Source organism: Tigriopus californicus, chromosome 9, assembly GCF_007210705.1.
Source record: "Tigriopus californicus strain San Diego chromosome 9, Tcal_SD_v2.1, whole genome shotgun sequence".
NCBI lineage: Eukaryota > Metazoa > Arthropoda > Copepoda > Harpacticoida > Harpacticidae > Tigriopus > Tigriopus californicus.
The window spans coordinates 5,413,842-5,427,726 of record NC_081448.1 but is presented as its reverse complement, the minus strand read 5'-3'; the positions used below and the strand labels follow the sequence as shown (position 1 = coordinate 5,427,726).

General features: G+C 43.0%; 3 protein-coding genes across 4 annotated transcripts in view; 2 read left to right on the top strand and 1 right to left on the bottom strand.

Annotated features, from left to right (window-relative positions):
- The window catches only part of LOC131886126 (protein DDI1 homolog 2-like), a 2,711-nt gene extending 2,275 nt beyond the window's left edge, over window positions 1-436 (bottom strand). The window contains exon 1 of one of the 2 annotated variants that reach the window (XM_059234369.1): window positions 20-436. In XM_059234369.1, coding sequence (XP_059090352.1) covers window positions 20-222 — 203 coding nt within the window. In that variant the 5' untranslated portion in view covers window positions 223-436. The remainder of the gene's footprint in view (window positions 1-19) is intronic. The other variant, XM_059234370.1, reaches the window with a different exon arrangement.
- A 3,161-nt stretch (window positions 437-3,597) lies between these two features.
- LOC131886125 (protein-serine O-palmitoleoyltransferase porcupine-like) lies at window positions 3,598-6,407 on the top strand. Its single transcript, XM_059234368.1, has 6 exons — window positions 3,598-4,222; window positions 4,287-4,888; window positions 4,965-5,071; window positions 5,147-5,364; window positions 5,427-5,749; window positions 6,148-6,407. Exons 1-6 carry the CDS (start codon window positions 3,943-3,945, stop codon window positions 6,250-6,252), a joined length of 1,635 nt encoding a protein of 544 aa, XP_059090351.1. The 5' UTR covers window positions 3,598-3,942; the 3' UTR covers window positions 6,253-6,407.
- Window positions 5,956-7,605, top strand: LOC131886128 (prostaglandin reductase 1-like). The gene is made up of 4 exons (XM_059234371.1): window positions 5,956-6,108; window positions 6,411-7,027; window positions 7,101-7,307; window positions 7,384-7,605. The coding sequence occupies exons 2-4, from the start codon at window positions 6,419-6,421 to the stop codon at window positions 7,588-7,590; spliced, it is 1,023 nt and encodes a 340-aa protein (XP_059090354.1). The 5' UTR covers window positions 5,956-6,108; window positions 6,411-6,418; the 3' UTR covers window positions 7,591-7,605.
- Window positions 7,606-13,885: the final 6,280 nt, after the last annotated feature.

Here is a 13,885-nt window from a genome sequence, read left to right as displayed (position 1 = left end):
TTTCTTGGCCAGTACCAACATGTCGCCGTCTTGCACCCCATAGTCGCGGATGGCCTTTTTGTCGTCGTCTAAGGTACGGCCTTGGAAGGTGAGTCGGATTTGGGCCGTGGGAATGCCGGCTTCGGCCTCGCAAAATGCCTTGACGTTCTCCAGTTCCAAATCCTCGGGCACGGTGATGGAGAAGACCGAGTCCGTGGCCGGACAAGTGATGTTGAGGAACATCTTGAGGAGGGGTGAGCCACACTCACACACCGGGCGGTCACGTGATGATGGCCGGTCTCGGTAGACGGACGGACGGTCAACCAATCAACCAAACCCACATACAAGCAAACAGCCCAAGAAGCTTAGAAACAATAAGGCTTGGTAAAGGTCTGAATTGCATGAAAGAGACTCTGTCATCACAACAATAATAATGTAAGCGAGAGGGTGACTGAAACCAAAGAACTGAAACAAGCTCTTGCCATAGACCACTGAAAACTATGCATGGACGTATCTCGATGACCAAGACTAGTCATGAGGCTGCATCATTAGTCTGGTCATGTTGCAGGTTCGTTCTGTCCATAGCTTTCTTGAAGCTCAAGAAAACACAATTTTCCACATATGCCTGGTAGCCCTGATATTTTGAGTGACAAATCGGATCAAAGTTTTTACAGACAGCGTAAAGGTAATTGCGGCTGATTTGGCTTTTCGGTATGACTAGTCTTGGTCGAGGAACGTCCATATTTTCAGTGGTTTATGCTCTAGCCTCAAAGTGGAGATGAGATTACGTGATTAAGGAATTTAAATATGTATAAAAATGTCTTGGGATATTGAAGTAGCTGCTGCATGATGATTCATCACAAATTTTGGGACGTCACTGGGGCACTTTTCAATACAGTACTAAGAAACCAAGATGCAAATCTCAATATTACACAAAAAATGTTACTAAGGTTTCAAAAAGTCTATTGAAAAAATAGATTATTTTTAAATACAAAACAATGTCGAGAAACAACTATTTCTTCTAAAACGTAGTTTATATGCATGTTACTGAGTGAAACTGAGACAGTTTTTGAAATACAAAGCAAAATGAACCAATCTTTTAATAGATAAAAGAACTAAAACTTTGCGTTAATACTTTGGTAGAAATGTGAAGCCTCAAAAGTAGAAGTGAACTCTCAAAACAGGAAGATGATGTCATCTTTCTTTCCTCCTTCAATGTTCCAAAGTGCAGCCTTTTCACTGCCTGCAGTTCCTGGTCTTCTTTAATACCAGCTCATTTTTGACATTTTCAATAGTTGAGTCTGTATGACAACTTCTGTCTGGCTCCTCCACATTCTTGGACAATTCACTGTCTTCACTCATATCCACCATACCTCTTTTCCTCTGTCTTACTAAACATTGACAATCAATAGGGCATGTCAAGTGAAGGAAACTCAAGGAAATAAATGTGGTCTGGCTCCCTGACTGGGCATTTTTTGGTTGGGAGAACAAAGATAAACATCACAGCCAATTCGCACTACCCTTTCATTGAATTTTCAATAATCAAGTGATTTCAAGTGAGGTGCAGTACACATCCCAACAAAATGAACATGTTTGGTGTAATTCGGTGTACGCACTATCAAATTGGCTCAATACCACAATGCTATTTGACTAGACAAGCATGTAAAATGAAGTAAGGGGCCAAACTCAATGCATGTACAGTGCGGTTTGGCTGAGCATGTAGTCTTTGATTTTACTCCATGGAATAATGTCAGTTGTTCATCAACATGTTCACTTGAAGAGCCCTAAAGAACATTTTTTGGTTTGTTTTTTATGGGCTTTTCTTAGCGCTATAGGGAATGTCATCCCCAGCAATATCAAAATGTAAGGTTATAATTCGTCTATTTATCATTTTTTGTTATTTTTATGATATTTGATCTACCAACAAATTTGTGTAGGCAGACCAAAACTATCAAACCTAATAAGTTTATTCTCACTTATGCCTAGCTTTAGCAGTTTCCCCAATTTGCCATGTGTAGTTCTTTAGTTTGATTGAATTGGTTGTTGATAGTGAGAAGTTATTTTTCATTAGTGTATTGATTATATTTTTTTGTTTGATCAGTTTGTTAGTTTGTTTAGTTTTTCTAGTATTTTTTGTTTACCATCTCCATGTTAAATTTGGTTCCAGGACGACTTGACCCACCAGACAACTCAACCCAGGACATCTTGACCCAGTGGACAACTTGACCCAGGGCAACTCGACTCAGGACAACTTGTCCCAATGGACAACTTGTCCCAATGGACAACTTGACCCAGTACAGAAATTAATTAAGCCCAATATGTTGGTTTACAAATAGTTCATACTTATGGAGCAAAATTGAAACTATGATGAAACACATATCAAAATTTGAAAGGTTTTACACCATTCATCATTTGATCTTAAAAGCAAGCTATGTTTAAATCAATCATGGTGTGAAAATCAAGTTTGATAATGTTTTAATCAAACTTGATCTTTTATTTAATGCCTTACAGATTGATAAAAAACACGAATTTAGTAGAAGAAAATATTGAACCCCTCGACATTTCAGCATTTGTAAGGGGATTGCAGGACTTGGAACATCCAAGGACCCAAGCCAAATGGGTGTTAATTGTTGTGCTCCGGGATGCCCGTATTTTGATGTTTCTGTATTTTGAGGAACAGCCTGGTGACATTGACTTAATATAGCATGTGGTGGTGGCGGCTCGCTGAGGCCGTGGTGGCTCATTTCATTTGTGATGGAAAGATCCGGAAATGCTCTCAACTCACCAACATTCTCAGCGCCAACAAGGCCCATTCAGGAGACTTTCCGATTCATCCTCGAGCTTTGGAATGTCTAGTGGAAAGTTTTAAGACCAGAGTTTCTGAATTAGTCTGGGACGATGTCATCACCTGAAAGCTTCTTTTTTTGATGGATCAACTCAGCTTGCCTATGCTAAGCAACAAGAAACAAAGACGGTACTCTCCCGATCTGCTTGCTCGTTCCTCATTATGGCAAACAAAATCCCCTGTCTTGTACCGCCAACTCCTGGCTGAGGATATTTTGAGCCTTCCAAGCATCAAACATCTAGATCTGTAAATCCTTACTAGTCCACTGATACTTGGCTGAGCGAACCCCCCCCCCCCCCCCCAAAAAAAAATTAAAAATTCCCTAGCGAGCGTATCAAGTTAAAAAAGCAAATAGTTCCTTGACTTATTCATGAGTTGTTTTAAAGTGCCTGTAACCTTTTTAACTAATATAGATATGACTGTTTAGCACATTTTTTTGCCCTATTCCAGGCTTTGTTTCCTAACCGGTCTGACACGGTCATCCAGCACTTGCCCACTCCAAATCACACATTTAAAATTAACGAAATCTGCATTTGGAGTCTGCAACCGGGTAAAACGTTATTCTCCACCGAATTAGTTGGCGGTGTTACTTTTTTTAAACTTAACCTAACCTAACCCCATCTAATCTAACACGATATGAATAACCCTTAAAGTCTCTATCTACATCTTTTAACATTTTGTCACAAATTTAAAAGTGAGCACGGTCAACTAATCGGTGGAGAATAACATTTATCACGCAACCCTTGCACTCGGCTCAGACTTCCGAGTCAGTGCCGCCCATCAGTGACTACTGTGGCCATCTATTGATCGAATGATTAATATTTCTCATTTGTACATAATCAATTCTTTCATGAAACCACCAATAAAGCCACATAACCGCCCAGCTCTAATGAAAATCTTCCAGCGTCATACCGTAATCGGCTTATCCTGGGTTAGATGGATTTTCGTGGCATCAATGGCAACCCTAAAATCATGGACTGGCCAAATCTCTAAAGCTAGCTCAGTCAGGCTGAGTTTGATGGGTTGGCTGTTCTGTTGTTATGAATAGCTCGGGCCTTCTCTGTATCATGTCAAGGTGATTGATTCCCCACGACGGATTGGCAGGCATCGCTCCCAGCATGTCGGAGGGCTTGGAATCCGAGCCATTGTACATGGACGGAGATTACCTGAACGAGTATTATGACAACGATTATCCGGAACCGCTTTGGGAGACCGTCGAGGACTCGGATCCAACGGACGACCCCGCGTTCTCGGACCATGATCAGCCTTGGAAGATGAACCACAGCCTGGAAGAGATCCTGGAATACTGCGTCCAACCCACCGTGCGCGATGCCGGCCTTCACATTGGCAAGGTCGTCCTGTGGGCCGGCCTTTTCCGTTTGGCCACGCAACTTTCTCGTAAGATACAACACATCCATTTAGAGAGGCCTTTTTCTGCCTTGAATATCACCTGGCGTTTCAGCGTCTATTCGACCGTGGATGCGGCACACCATGGCCGTCATCACGGGTTTGATTGCCGCCGCTCACTTCTTCTATACCAATGTGGCCTATTTAGTGTGCTTGGCCTGTCTGTCGTATCTGGTGCTGGTTGTGTCCCATGGGATTTGGGGCCACTGGCGGGGGCCGCTCATGACGGTGACGTGCCTCGGGTTCAATCTGGTGGCCGAATTTTGGCTGGCCACACCCGTGGATTGGCATCAAATTCGGGGCGCCCAAATGATCCTGACCATGAAGATGATTTCCTTGGGATTTGATTTTGACCGAGAAAACCAACGCCTTCTAAAGGCTGACCGGGAAATCGACGCGGCTCAGGCGGCCGTGAGTGCGACGGCAGACTCCGTGGCCCCCGGGCTCCGAATGCGCGATCGAAGGGCCAAACGTGTGCCAAGTCCGACTAATTCGACGGAAGCGAGTCAAAACAATTCGGACCAATTCCAAGTGGACTATCGACGTCGACCCACTTTCTTCGAGCATATGGGTTACGCCATAAATCCCGGGACCACCGTGTTTGGGCCTTGGATCACTTACCATGACTACATGGCCTCCTTTCATCGACCCAAATGGGTAAGTGATTCATTCACTGGCAGTCATGTATCGAATCATCATTGAGATTAGCAAGATGATCTGTTCAATTTGGCAGAATCTAACTTGGTTGGTCAAGATCGTGTTGTGTATCGTGTATGGATTCATGTTCTTGACTATTTCCACGTGTTGGAATCCTTGGATGATCCCGGATGGCGTTTGGCGGTAAGCTTAGCATCGACTAAATTGAAGTACGTGTTGGATTGGACGTGACTATTCGGTCCTTGGTTTCTATTGCAGATGGTGGACGGCCTATCGTGACGCTATGTCCTTTCGGGCCAGCCATTACTTCGTTTCATACATATCCGAGGCCACGGCCGTCGCTGCCGGATTTGGCTTGGGTGAGGCCGGTGATTGGAACCTCCAGGTGGTCCACCCTCATAACATAGAAGTGCCCAGGTCTCTGACGGAAGTCGTCAAGTCTTGGAACATTCCCATGCATGTCTGGCTCAAAACCTGTAGGTGTTTGAATGATTATGGATCAACAATGGAAGAAGCACTGCAATACTATTCATTTCAGATTGCTTCAAAGTAACTCGCCGTTTCGGGACTTTGGTAGCCGTTCTCACCACTTACCTGGCCAGCACTATGCTCCACGGGCTCAACTTTCAATTAGGGGCGGTACTGCTCTCATTAGGGATCTACACATTTGCCGAATTCAAATTGCGAGCTCGCTTGGCTGAGATTTTGCAAGCGTCTGTGCACGCCTCAAGAGTATGGGGACAGAAGTTCAAATACCCGGAAGGGTCCATGGTGTCTATTAGTATTAACTTCATATTCGGCATGCTGGCGTGCTTCAACTTGGCTTACTTGGGCGTCATGTTCAACCAAGATGCATCTATGGTAAGTTCATTTGAAGTGTGAGGTGAAGTGTGCTTAGGGTTTAGAAAAAATTTGAGCCCCATTGGCTTTTGCGTTTTGGACACGTTGATGCTCGTACACAATAAACCTTGGGCTATAGGGCAGGCAGTTCGTTGTGCGGTGGTGTCGTTTGACCAAGCTTACGTTTCTGCGCAAGTGTCCCCGGCAAGATTATATCATGCATCTGGAGTGTTGAGGTTAATATGTACGTACGTTTCAACAACTTCAGAGAGGCAAGTTGATTGACAAAGTTTTGTTTAAGAAGCCAGTGAGACAGGAAGACCATATTAGTTGAGCTGAACGCTTTGACCATTTGCAGACACCAAGAGACAAAATATAAAGTGAGTTAACATTGCATCCTTCGATTGTTTTTTTTTTAGAGCGAGGGCTATTCGTGGCAACACACCTTGGAGAAATGGGCGGAGCTGGACTTTGTCTCAACGTATTTGATGAGCTTCCTCATGCTTTTAGCACTTGTCATCTAAAGATCTGTTTGGATTTGCGTGTCATCGTTTTGTGATACCTCAACGTCATTCCAATTTTGGCTTGCATGCCGCCCTATGTGCCAAAATAAATTCGAATCACCGACTATGTGACCCTTACAACATCTTCACAACTAAACCATGTAAGCATCTTTTTTTAGAAAACAAAATGGTTGTTGGTCGTCGTTGGGTACTCAAAAATCATTTCGATGGCGTCCCCAAAAAGGAGGACTTTGAGATAGTGTCCGAAGAGTTGGGAGACCTAGAGGATGGAGACATCATCACTGAGACGGAGTTCATTTCCGTCGATCCCTATCAAAGGCCCTACTCACGCACACTCACGCCTCCTACCACAATGATGGGCAGTCAAGTGGCCAAAGTTATCGAGAGCAAGGACCCTAATTTTCCCGTCGGTTCACGGGTCGTGTCGCATACCGGATGGGTGGAAAGGGCCAAAATCAATCCCTCCAAGTTGGCGGGTGCACGCGGCTTGTCAGGTTTGACAAAGGCCCCGGAAATTGGGTCCCTTTCGCCGTCTTTGCTCTTAGGGGCGTGTGGAATGCCGGGCAACACGGCCTATTTCGGATTCCTGGAGATCTGCGAACCCAAGAAGGGCGAAAATGTCTTTATCAATGGAGCAGCCGGAGCTGTGGGCAGTTTAGTGGGACAGATTGCCAAGATCAAAGGCTGCAAAGTGGTTGGGTCGGCAGGCACGGACGAGAAAGTCAAATGGCTGACGGAAGAATGTGGCTTTGACTACGCCTTCAACTACAAGAAGGTCATTTATCTGAGATGTTGGGAAGTCCTGTGTCAAGAACGTGTAATGATTTGAAACATTCAATTCCATTCAGGTATCTATCACCGAGGGGCTTGAAAAAGGCTTCCCTAGTCCAGCAGGCATCGATTGTTTTTTCGAAAATGTGGGCGGTCCGGATTCAAGTGTGGTTCTCTCCCGGATGAACACGAGGGGTCGAGTCTCGGTTTGTGGTTCCATCTCGACTTATAATGACCAGGAGGTCACCATGGCTCCCAGTGTTCAAGGCTCTCTCGTCACCAAGGTGAGTTTTTGAAAAGTGGTTATTTAAGCGTAACTTGTTGTAGATAACAAAAAAGCTTAATGAACTGAATGTTTAGGAACTGAAAATGGAAGGGTTCCTCGTGCCTCGTTGGAAGAGCCGATGGAATGAGGGCATCATTCAAATGGCTCAATGGATCAAAGAAGGCCAGATCAAGCCCAAGGAGACCATTTTGAATGGCTTTGAGAAGACACCAGAAGCTTTCATTGGTTTGTTCACTGGTGATAACATGGGCAAAATGGTAGTTCAAGTGGGAAAGCAATAAAAACCGGCAAAAACATCCATGCCTCTGTCGTTTCTTTCATGCACTCTACCTGTCGCTGTGTGTACGTACACTACATAGTGCAATTGAAAATAGACGGATAGTTAGATAGATTTCATCCTTTCTCCGTGAAAGGAAGGCACGCGTAACTTGACTTTCGTAGTTGGGCTTTTTGGAAATTGGATTTTCATGCGACGTTATCTGAACGGCCACCATTTGTTTCCTTGTCTTCCAAGGCGATTTTGGAGCCCGTCTTTTCGTGTGGAATCTCTTTTCACTCAAGTCGATGGTACAAGGCAAACTACCATCGTATCGTACATACACCGAATGCTGGAACGACAACCCAAAAGAAAGAGTGCTCCTGAGCTGCTCTGGGCTTGCTTGGTGGGTTGATGGTCCTGAAGCAGCAGGGATCGGATGGATCTCAAATCGGATTGAGACGAAGAGCCAACAATTTGTGGGTCTCAGTCTCGCAGCAATGCTCAGCTTTCGGATCGAAGTAGGAAATTCCATTTGGTAACGAACGGGCGAAATTTCCGCTGGGCTTTGTTTTTTTTTATCCAGATTGAAATCTAAATGTGAACAACAAATATCGTCTCCTTGCCAAGACACTGGAGACTAGTCGAATTTCGTCCAGATTCGTCCAGATTTTCTGTTACAAGCGTGAATTCCAAACATGCGGTATTTTGTGGTACCAGAATATTTCTAAATATACAATGGTAACGACAACTTTAGACTCGTGTTTGTACACTTAGACTTGATCTTTAAGCTGGTTCCGAAACAATTATGTTGAATTGAGAAATGAGAAAACGCCTCGTGGAAACAGCGCAATCACCGTTGGCTTTACTTAATATCCGAAAGGTTGTAGGAGTTTCCCATCTTAACGAGTATAAAAAAGGTCATCAAAATTCTATTCCTGTCACTAACGCTTTGGGGATTCCATTTTTAATGCTCCAAACTGGCGACTTATTTAACCTGCAACCATTTCATACGCTAAAAATCTTTGACATTGTTCGGGTAGCACCTGATTTGAGCGAATAAAAAGCTTTTGTGGGAAGTTCCATTCATAAACTAAAAATGGTGGAACTTCGAGATCCTTCTCTCACCAACTTTTCATTCAATGAGCAAAGCCCTGGATTTCGATAAAGTGTGACGACGATCTCTGCTGTGGTCTTTATTTCCATTTCTTACCCCTGTGCCTTTATAGACACCAGTGTATTGGCTTTAGCGAATTTCCTGTTGAATTTTCAAGTTCGAGAGTGAACGAGCCGAGAAACTTGGGAACGACCACTTCTTTATGGCCGAGGAGAGATTTGATTCCATACATTGATATGCATTGCTGCGTGTTCCACTTGAACGTTCCTGTGTACTATTGTAAAATGCTCTGGTTCCAGGGGGGTCTTATTGTCTCTGTGATACTGACAGCTCACTTTATTTTTCTAATACAAACATCTCAAATAAGATATTGTTTTGAGGTATTTTTAGATATAAAAAATAATGCTAAAAAGTGGCATAAAAGCCGATACTAACTTTCTAGATGGAAACTATCAAGTTGATTATCATGCTTCCAATTTTTCCACTGGCGCTCAATATTGTATGCAACATATGCTTCAGTTAGGCTCTTGGATCTTTGTTAACACAAACGGACGGTTCTTGTATTATTCTAGTTAACGAATTCTATGATGCGTCTCCTTTTTCCAAGTCTGTCATAAAGTTTTATGTTGGTCTCTGTTCCTCAGTTCGTCTATCGGGTTCCCCGTAAAGAGTAGGGTGGGTGATTTTGAGAATCCGGCAGAGTTTTGGACACCTTTTATCTCTTGTGGACATGAAATGTCAACAAGAAATCAGTGGTGTTCAAAATTAGATAAATGGTGCACAAAAATAGGCACAAGTTGTGCGTTGTTCAACCCTTAATCGTTCACACTTTTCATCATCTCATTTCATTATTCAATGATAAAAACATACCTTTCTCAACGATCGGCGTAGAAACTAGGGTCTGTAATACCGAACTTGAAAGACCGTAAGTGATATTTCTATCCCATTCGTCCTTCTAATGTCAAGTTTCCATCGATGATGTAAAATTCCCTTAATAAAAACGAAACAAAAGTATCCAAACGCGAATGCTCTCAAGTTTTCGTAATCCTGAATGTATAGCTTAACATCTTTGAAGCCATACAACAATATATTGAAGGAGAGTATTTGCTTGTTCACTAACATGCTTTTGACACCAAATATTCTGGGTCGGCTATTGGGCGAACTCTTCGGAATTGTCTCTGACTAGTGAGGCATGGTCCATGTTTTTTGGATCATTCTGAGCGAGAGCATCTTGATTCTTTGGAACCATTGGACTGGAAACCCGAAGACAATGGAACATGGGATATTTATTTGTCTTCGCTCCTAGCCACACCACAGGACTCATTCACCCGACTCTCTCCGACAAACCAAAGCAAAGCGCAATCTCTATTGAACACAGGGTGTTCGATTTAATCAATACAAATACTTTTAGTGTTCCCTCTCGGGAATCTTGGTCCTGTCTTGACAATATAATTGCTATAAAGTTGATGATACCTCGAACGCTCTGGATATAAGGGTAGACATTCTTGTGTTCACTGAGGAAGTGAATGTTCAAAAGGAATTGAATGATCCTTGGTTCCACATTGAGCCATCGTTTGAGGCACCCGGTTTGATCCTGGACGACTTTTGGGTGAAACAATGTACACTGAACAAGGCAAGCGTGTTCGAGACTTTTAGCCATGATTTATCTGTTCGCAAGGAATTGGTTGAACTAATTCGAGTTCCTTTGTTTAAGATTTTTCCTGGAGGGTGGCCCCGTTGGAGTTCCACTCTGCAAGATAAAAAATGAGCTAAGTTCGCCAGTCCAAAGGGATTGCAAGCAACGAGAACACTCAACGAAGGCAGCATTTTTTTCCGAGTAAATCTTGCATACCAATGAACTCTCTAGATTTATGTCTTGCACGATCTTTCGAATTCAATGATACGTCGAGACACCTGGTGGCGAATAATTGGCTTAGAAAAAGCAAAGTACAATCTGTTTGTCTCATTCACATCTCACAACATGAGTTGATAGCTCTTCAATGAATAAAACCTTCTGTCTAGCGTGCTAAAGTTGTGTGCCAAACAAACCATGGCCAAAAGTACTACTGTATGAAGATAATAAAAGGGTATTATCCTAAGTTTCAAATGGTCGGAAAATCATTTCATTACCCGTAGAACAAGGAGAACTCCTTACTTGGGCATCACTCAGTCATCATGGTTGTCCTCATCGTCATTTGTTCAAAATTGCGCGAACCATGAGGAAAACGACGATCTGTCACGCTCTATGGTGTCGGAATGAACTTCCGGAATTGAAAAGAAAAGCTAAATGAATATTCATGATCTTTCTCTTGATAAATCTTTCGCCAAATCTACTACTGGTGTCTGGTTGGTGGGCTGGTACGTATCATACTGTTCCAAAGGGTTAGGTTGGACTCGCGAATCATTTGATTCATGGAAATTTGAATAAAACACCCGAATGCCAGCATCATCATAATCATTTGCAGAAGTATTAAGACGTGATTCATTCCTTCTTTGAACCGTACAATGGTGACACGATGCTAAAAGAAAAGGTTTTAAAAAAAGCTCTCGTGTGGGTGCTAGTAATTTGCCTAAGAATTGAACCACCAGATGTCGCGGCCATTCACCTTTTCTCGGAATCTAATTTATATGCGCAACCTAAGAAAAGAAGAGCGAATGTAAGCCACGTTAAATTGAATACTTGGTCAATTGGACCTTACCATTTATTGGTACGTTCATAGTCAAAATGGACGATTCTTCTCGCAAATGAGCATCAAAGAAAAAGCCCCCTTGGTTGGCTTTTCTTTGGTGTGGGGTGCTCTACGTACAGTAAATGTTGGTTGAGCTATCCCCCAAAGTACGTAACTAGCCCAAAAAATGCCCTCGAGCCCATTCTCCCCAAAGACAAGTCAGTCAGTTAATCCATTATTTCTTCGCTGTCTAAAGTTGATGCCAGTGCCTTCAACACAACCAATGCCCGACTAACTCAATGTTGGTTGGTTGGTTGGTTGGTTGGTTGGTTGGTTGGTTGGCGAGTTTAAGCCTTTGGAAGCAAGGCAACGAACGACGAGCACGTTCGCTGGGAGCGAAATCCTCGGAAAGAGTTGACATTTTTCCAGATTTCCCTTTAGAATTGCCTCTTGCGTGCTTTTTAATCATGGAACAGAAAATATTAATTCGTTTTTGCAGCCTTGGGGCAGATATACACGCTGAAGCCTGATGATGGCTCTGGTTCCAAACCATGAAGCAAAGATTTGGAACCCATCCACTGAAAGAAATCGCTCATTTCCTTTCGATCTTTTGACAGCTGATGGAAACGACTCGAGACAATTATTATTGATCATAGAAACAGATCAAAATCAAAATGAAAAGTAATATTTTTTCGACACGTTTTGAGCTATGACATGCCGTATAATTAGTCTAATAACATCATCGCCTCTTCCAGTGAATTTCTCACATTTTGAAGCGGAAAAAAATCATCCGTCAACCAAAGAGACATATCCTTCTTGCTGTTCGGCCTCAGGGCAAGTTTCGGAATGAGAAATTCTCTAATTTTTCTTCTCCTCTTCCAATATTAAGAAATGCCAACCCACCCACCACCATCCTAGATTCAACATCCAACATCTAAACCGAATCCAGCCGAACTAAGTCGAGAGGGAATCTCAAGAGGCATAATGAAAGATTTTTACGAAAAAGCCACTCATGCGAAAGTAGAAGAGCAGTGAGAATTGCCGAAAGCCAAATTTAGAAAAATGTTGCCAAAGCTCCCCCTCGGCTAACCTCTCACTCATTTCTCTTTTGCGATTTTTGGCAACAAAAGTCATCTTGTACGAAGATGATGCACTTCCAGATTCTTGAGGAATGGGTTTGAAATATCACTTAGTCAAAAAAGATGAAGTGAACAAAATGGGCTCCATTCAATAGAAAGCCGACGAGAGAGTACCCCTCAGGAACCCCTCAATTCATTTCCATTCCTCACTCGAAACTTCCAAGTCAAGGCAAGGGAAACATTTCCGAGGTGCTCCAACAATAGCCACCTAACAAATGCAATGATAGATGGGAGCCTTTCGAATCCAAAATGTTCCATGATTCTCGACCCTGAGAGCAGGTCTGTTCCAATTGGAAGGCTGACGCACATTTGGAATCCCCAAATTTCCTCCTCGTTTCTCGTTTTCAAAAAACTATCACTCTCGAAGAGCCCACGTGCACACTCTATTGTAAATGAGTAATTGATTTCTGGTCTCTCGCCGTGCTCAAGTCATAAATCTTGTTCTAGCTCCTTGTCATTTCACGAGCCGAAGATCGAAAAGGCCTCTCTAATGACAGGCTCTTAGTCACACGACCACAGTCACGTGCATGTCATTTATTGACTTGAACACTCGAAGTCAACCAAAATGGCTACTGGCCTGGGAATATAACTAGTATACAAAGTTAAAGCGAATTCATACAGCCTGAATGAGCTTCTAAAATCCATTTCCAAGGCAATGTGAAGAATGCCCAATAGAAGAGGTATTCGATTCAGATTTTTAAAGATCAATCTAAACTGGTTACTGTGGAGCGTACACTCATTATTCAAGAATATATGTTCAAGCATGGATTCTTCAAGAGTAGTTCGAGAGCACCGTGAGCACAGATCGTTCAGATGTGATGGGTGGTTTCTTGCGAGACAAATTCATGGTTGAATCGATTACTCGATCCATCTCAAGGGGAAAGGATTCAAGAATGGCTCAGACTGATGAACCTCCTATATTTATACACCTCGACTCTTCATGAACGCAATATCATTGGATCACACAGAAGGAAGTGGCATTCCCGCTTTCAGTATTGATACGCTCCACTACAATCTTTAGTTTGAACATGGTGAGATGAAACTGGTTGCCTTTTCGTGTGGAAATAGTGACGACAACACACTTGGGAGTGGCCCTATGCTGAAATGATGGAGTAAGTTCAAGAGCCTTGAGATGCTCCTGTCATGAGATCGTTTCCGCCCTCCACTACGAGGGTATGGTGTACCTACATACTGTACGTACGTGCGTAGACTCGATTTGGAGAGAGGAATGGTCGGGCTGTCCAAGGGATTTGCCAGATACGTATCATCTTGACATCATCTCCCTCAAAATCAATACCCAGAAAAAGCCCTTTTGAGGCGATCAACCAGCGACAACACCAATTTGATGTTTTTTTGCCCCCTTGAGATCGATCATATGATCCCAGTTTGTTTGGG

What these genes read in the sequence shown, in the direction of transcription:
- LOC131886128 (XM_059234371.1), top strand. Translation starts at nt 6,419, where the DNA reads ATGGTTGTTGGTCGTCGTTGGGTACTCAAAAATCATTTCGATGGCGTC. An exon ending in ACGCCTTCAACTACAAGAAG is followed by an intron (nt 7,028 to 7,100) that starts GTCATTTATCTG and finishes AATTCCATTCAG; the next exon opens with GTATCTATCACCGAGGGGCT. An exon ending in AAGGCTCTCTCGTCACCAAG is followed by an intron (nt 7,308 to 7,383) that starts GTGAGTTTTTGA and finishes CTGAATGTTTAG; the next exon opens with GAACTGAAAATGGAAGGGTT.
- LOC131886125 (XM_059234368.1), top strand. Translation starts at nt 3,943, where the DNA reads ATGTCGGAGGGCTTGGAATCCGAGCCATTGTACATGGACGGAGATTAC. An exon ending in GCATGTCTGGCTCAAAACCT is followed by an intron (nt 5,365 to 5,426) that starts GTAGGTGTTTGA and finishes TATTCATTTCAG; the next exon opens with ATTGCTTCAAAGTAACTCGC. An exon ending in TCAACCAAGATGCATCTATG is followed by an intron (nt 5,750 to 6,147) that starts GTAAGTTCATTT and finishes TTTTTTTTTTAG; the next exon opens with AGCGAGGGCTATTCGTGGCA.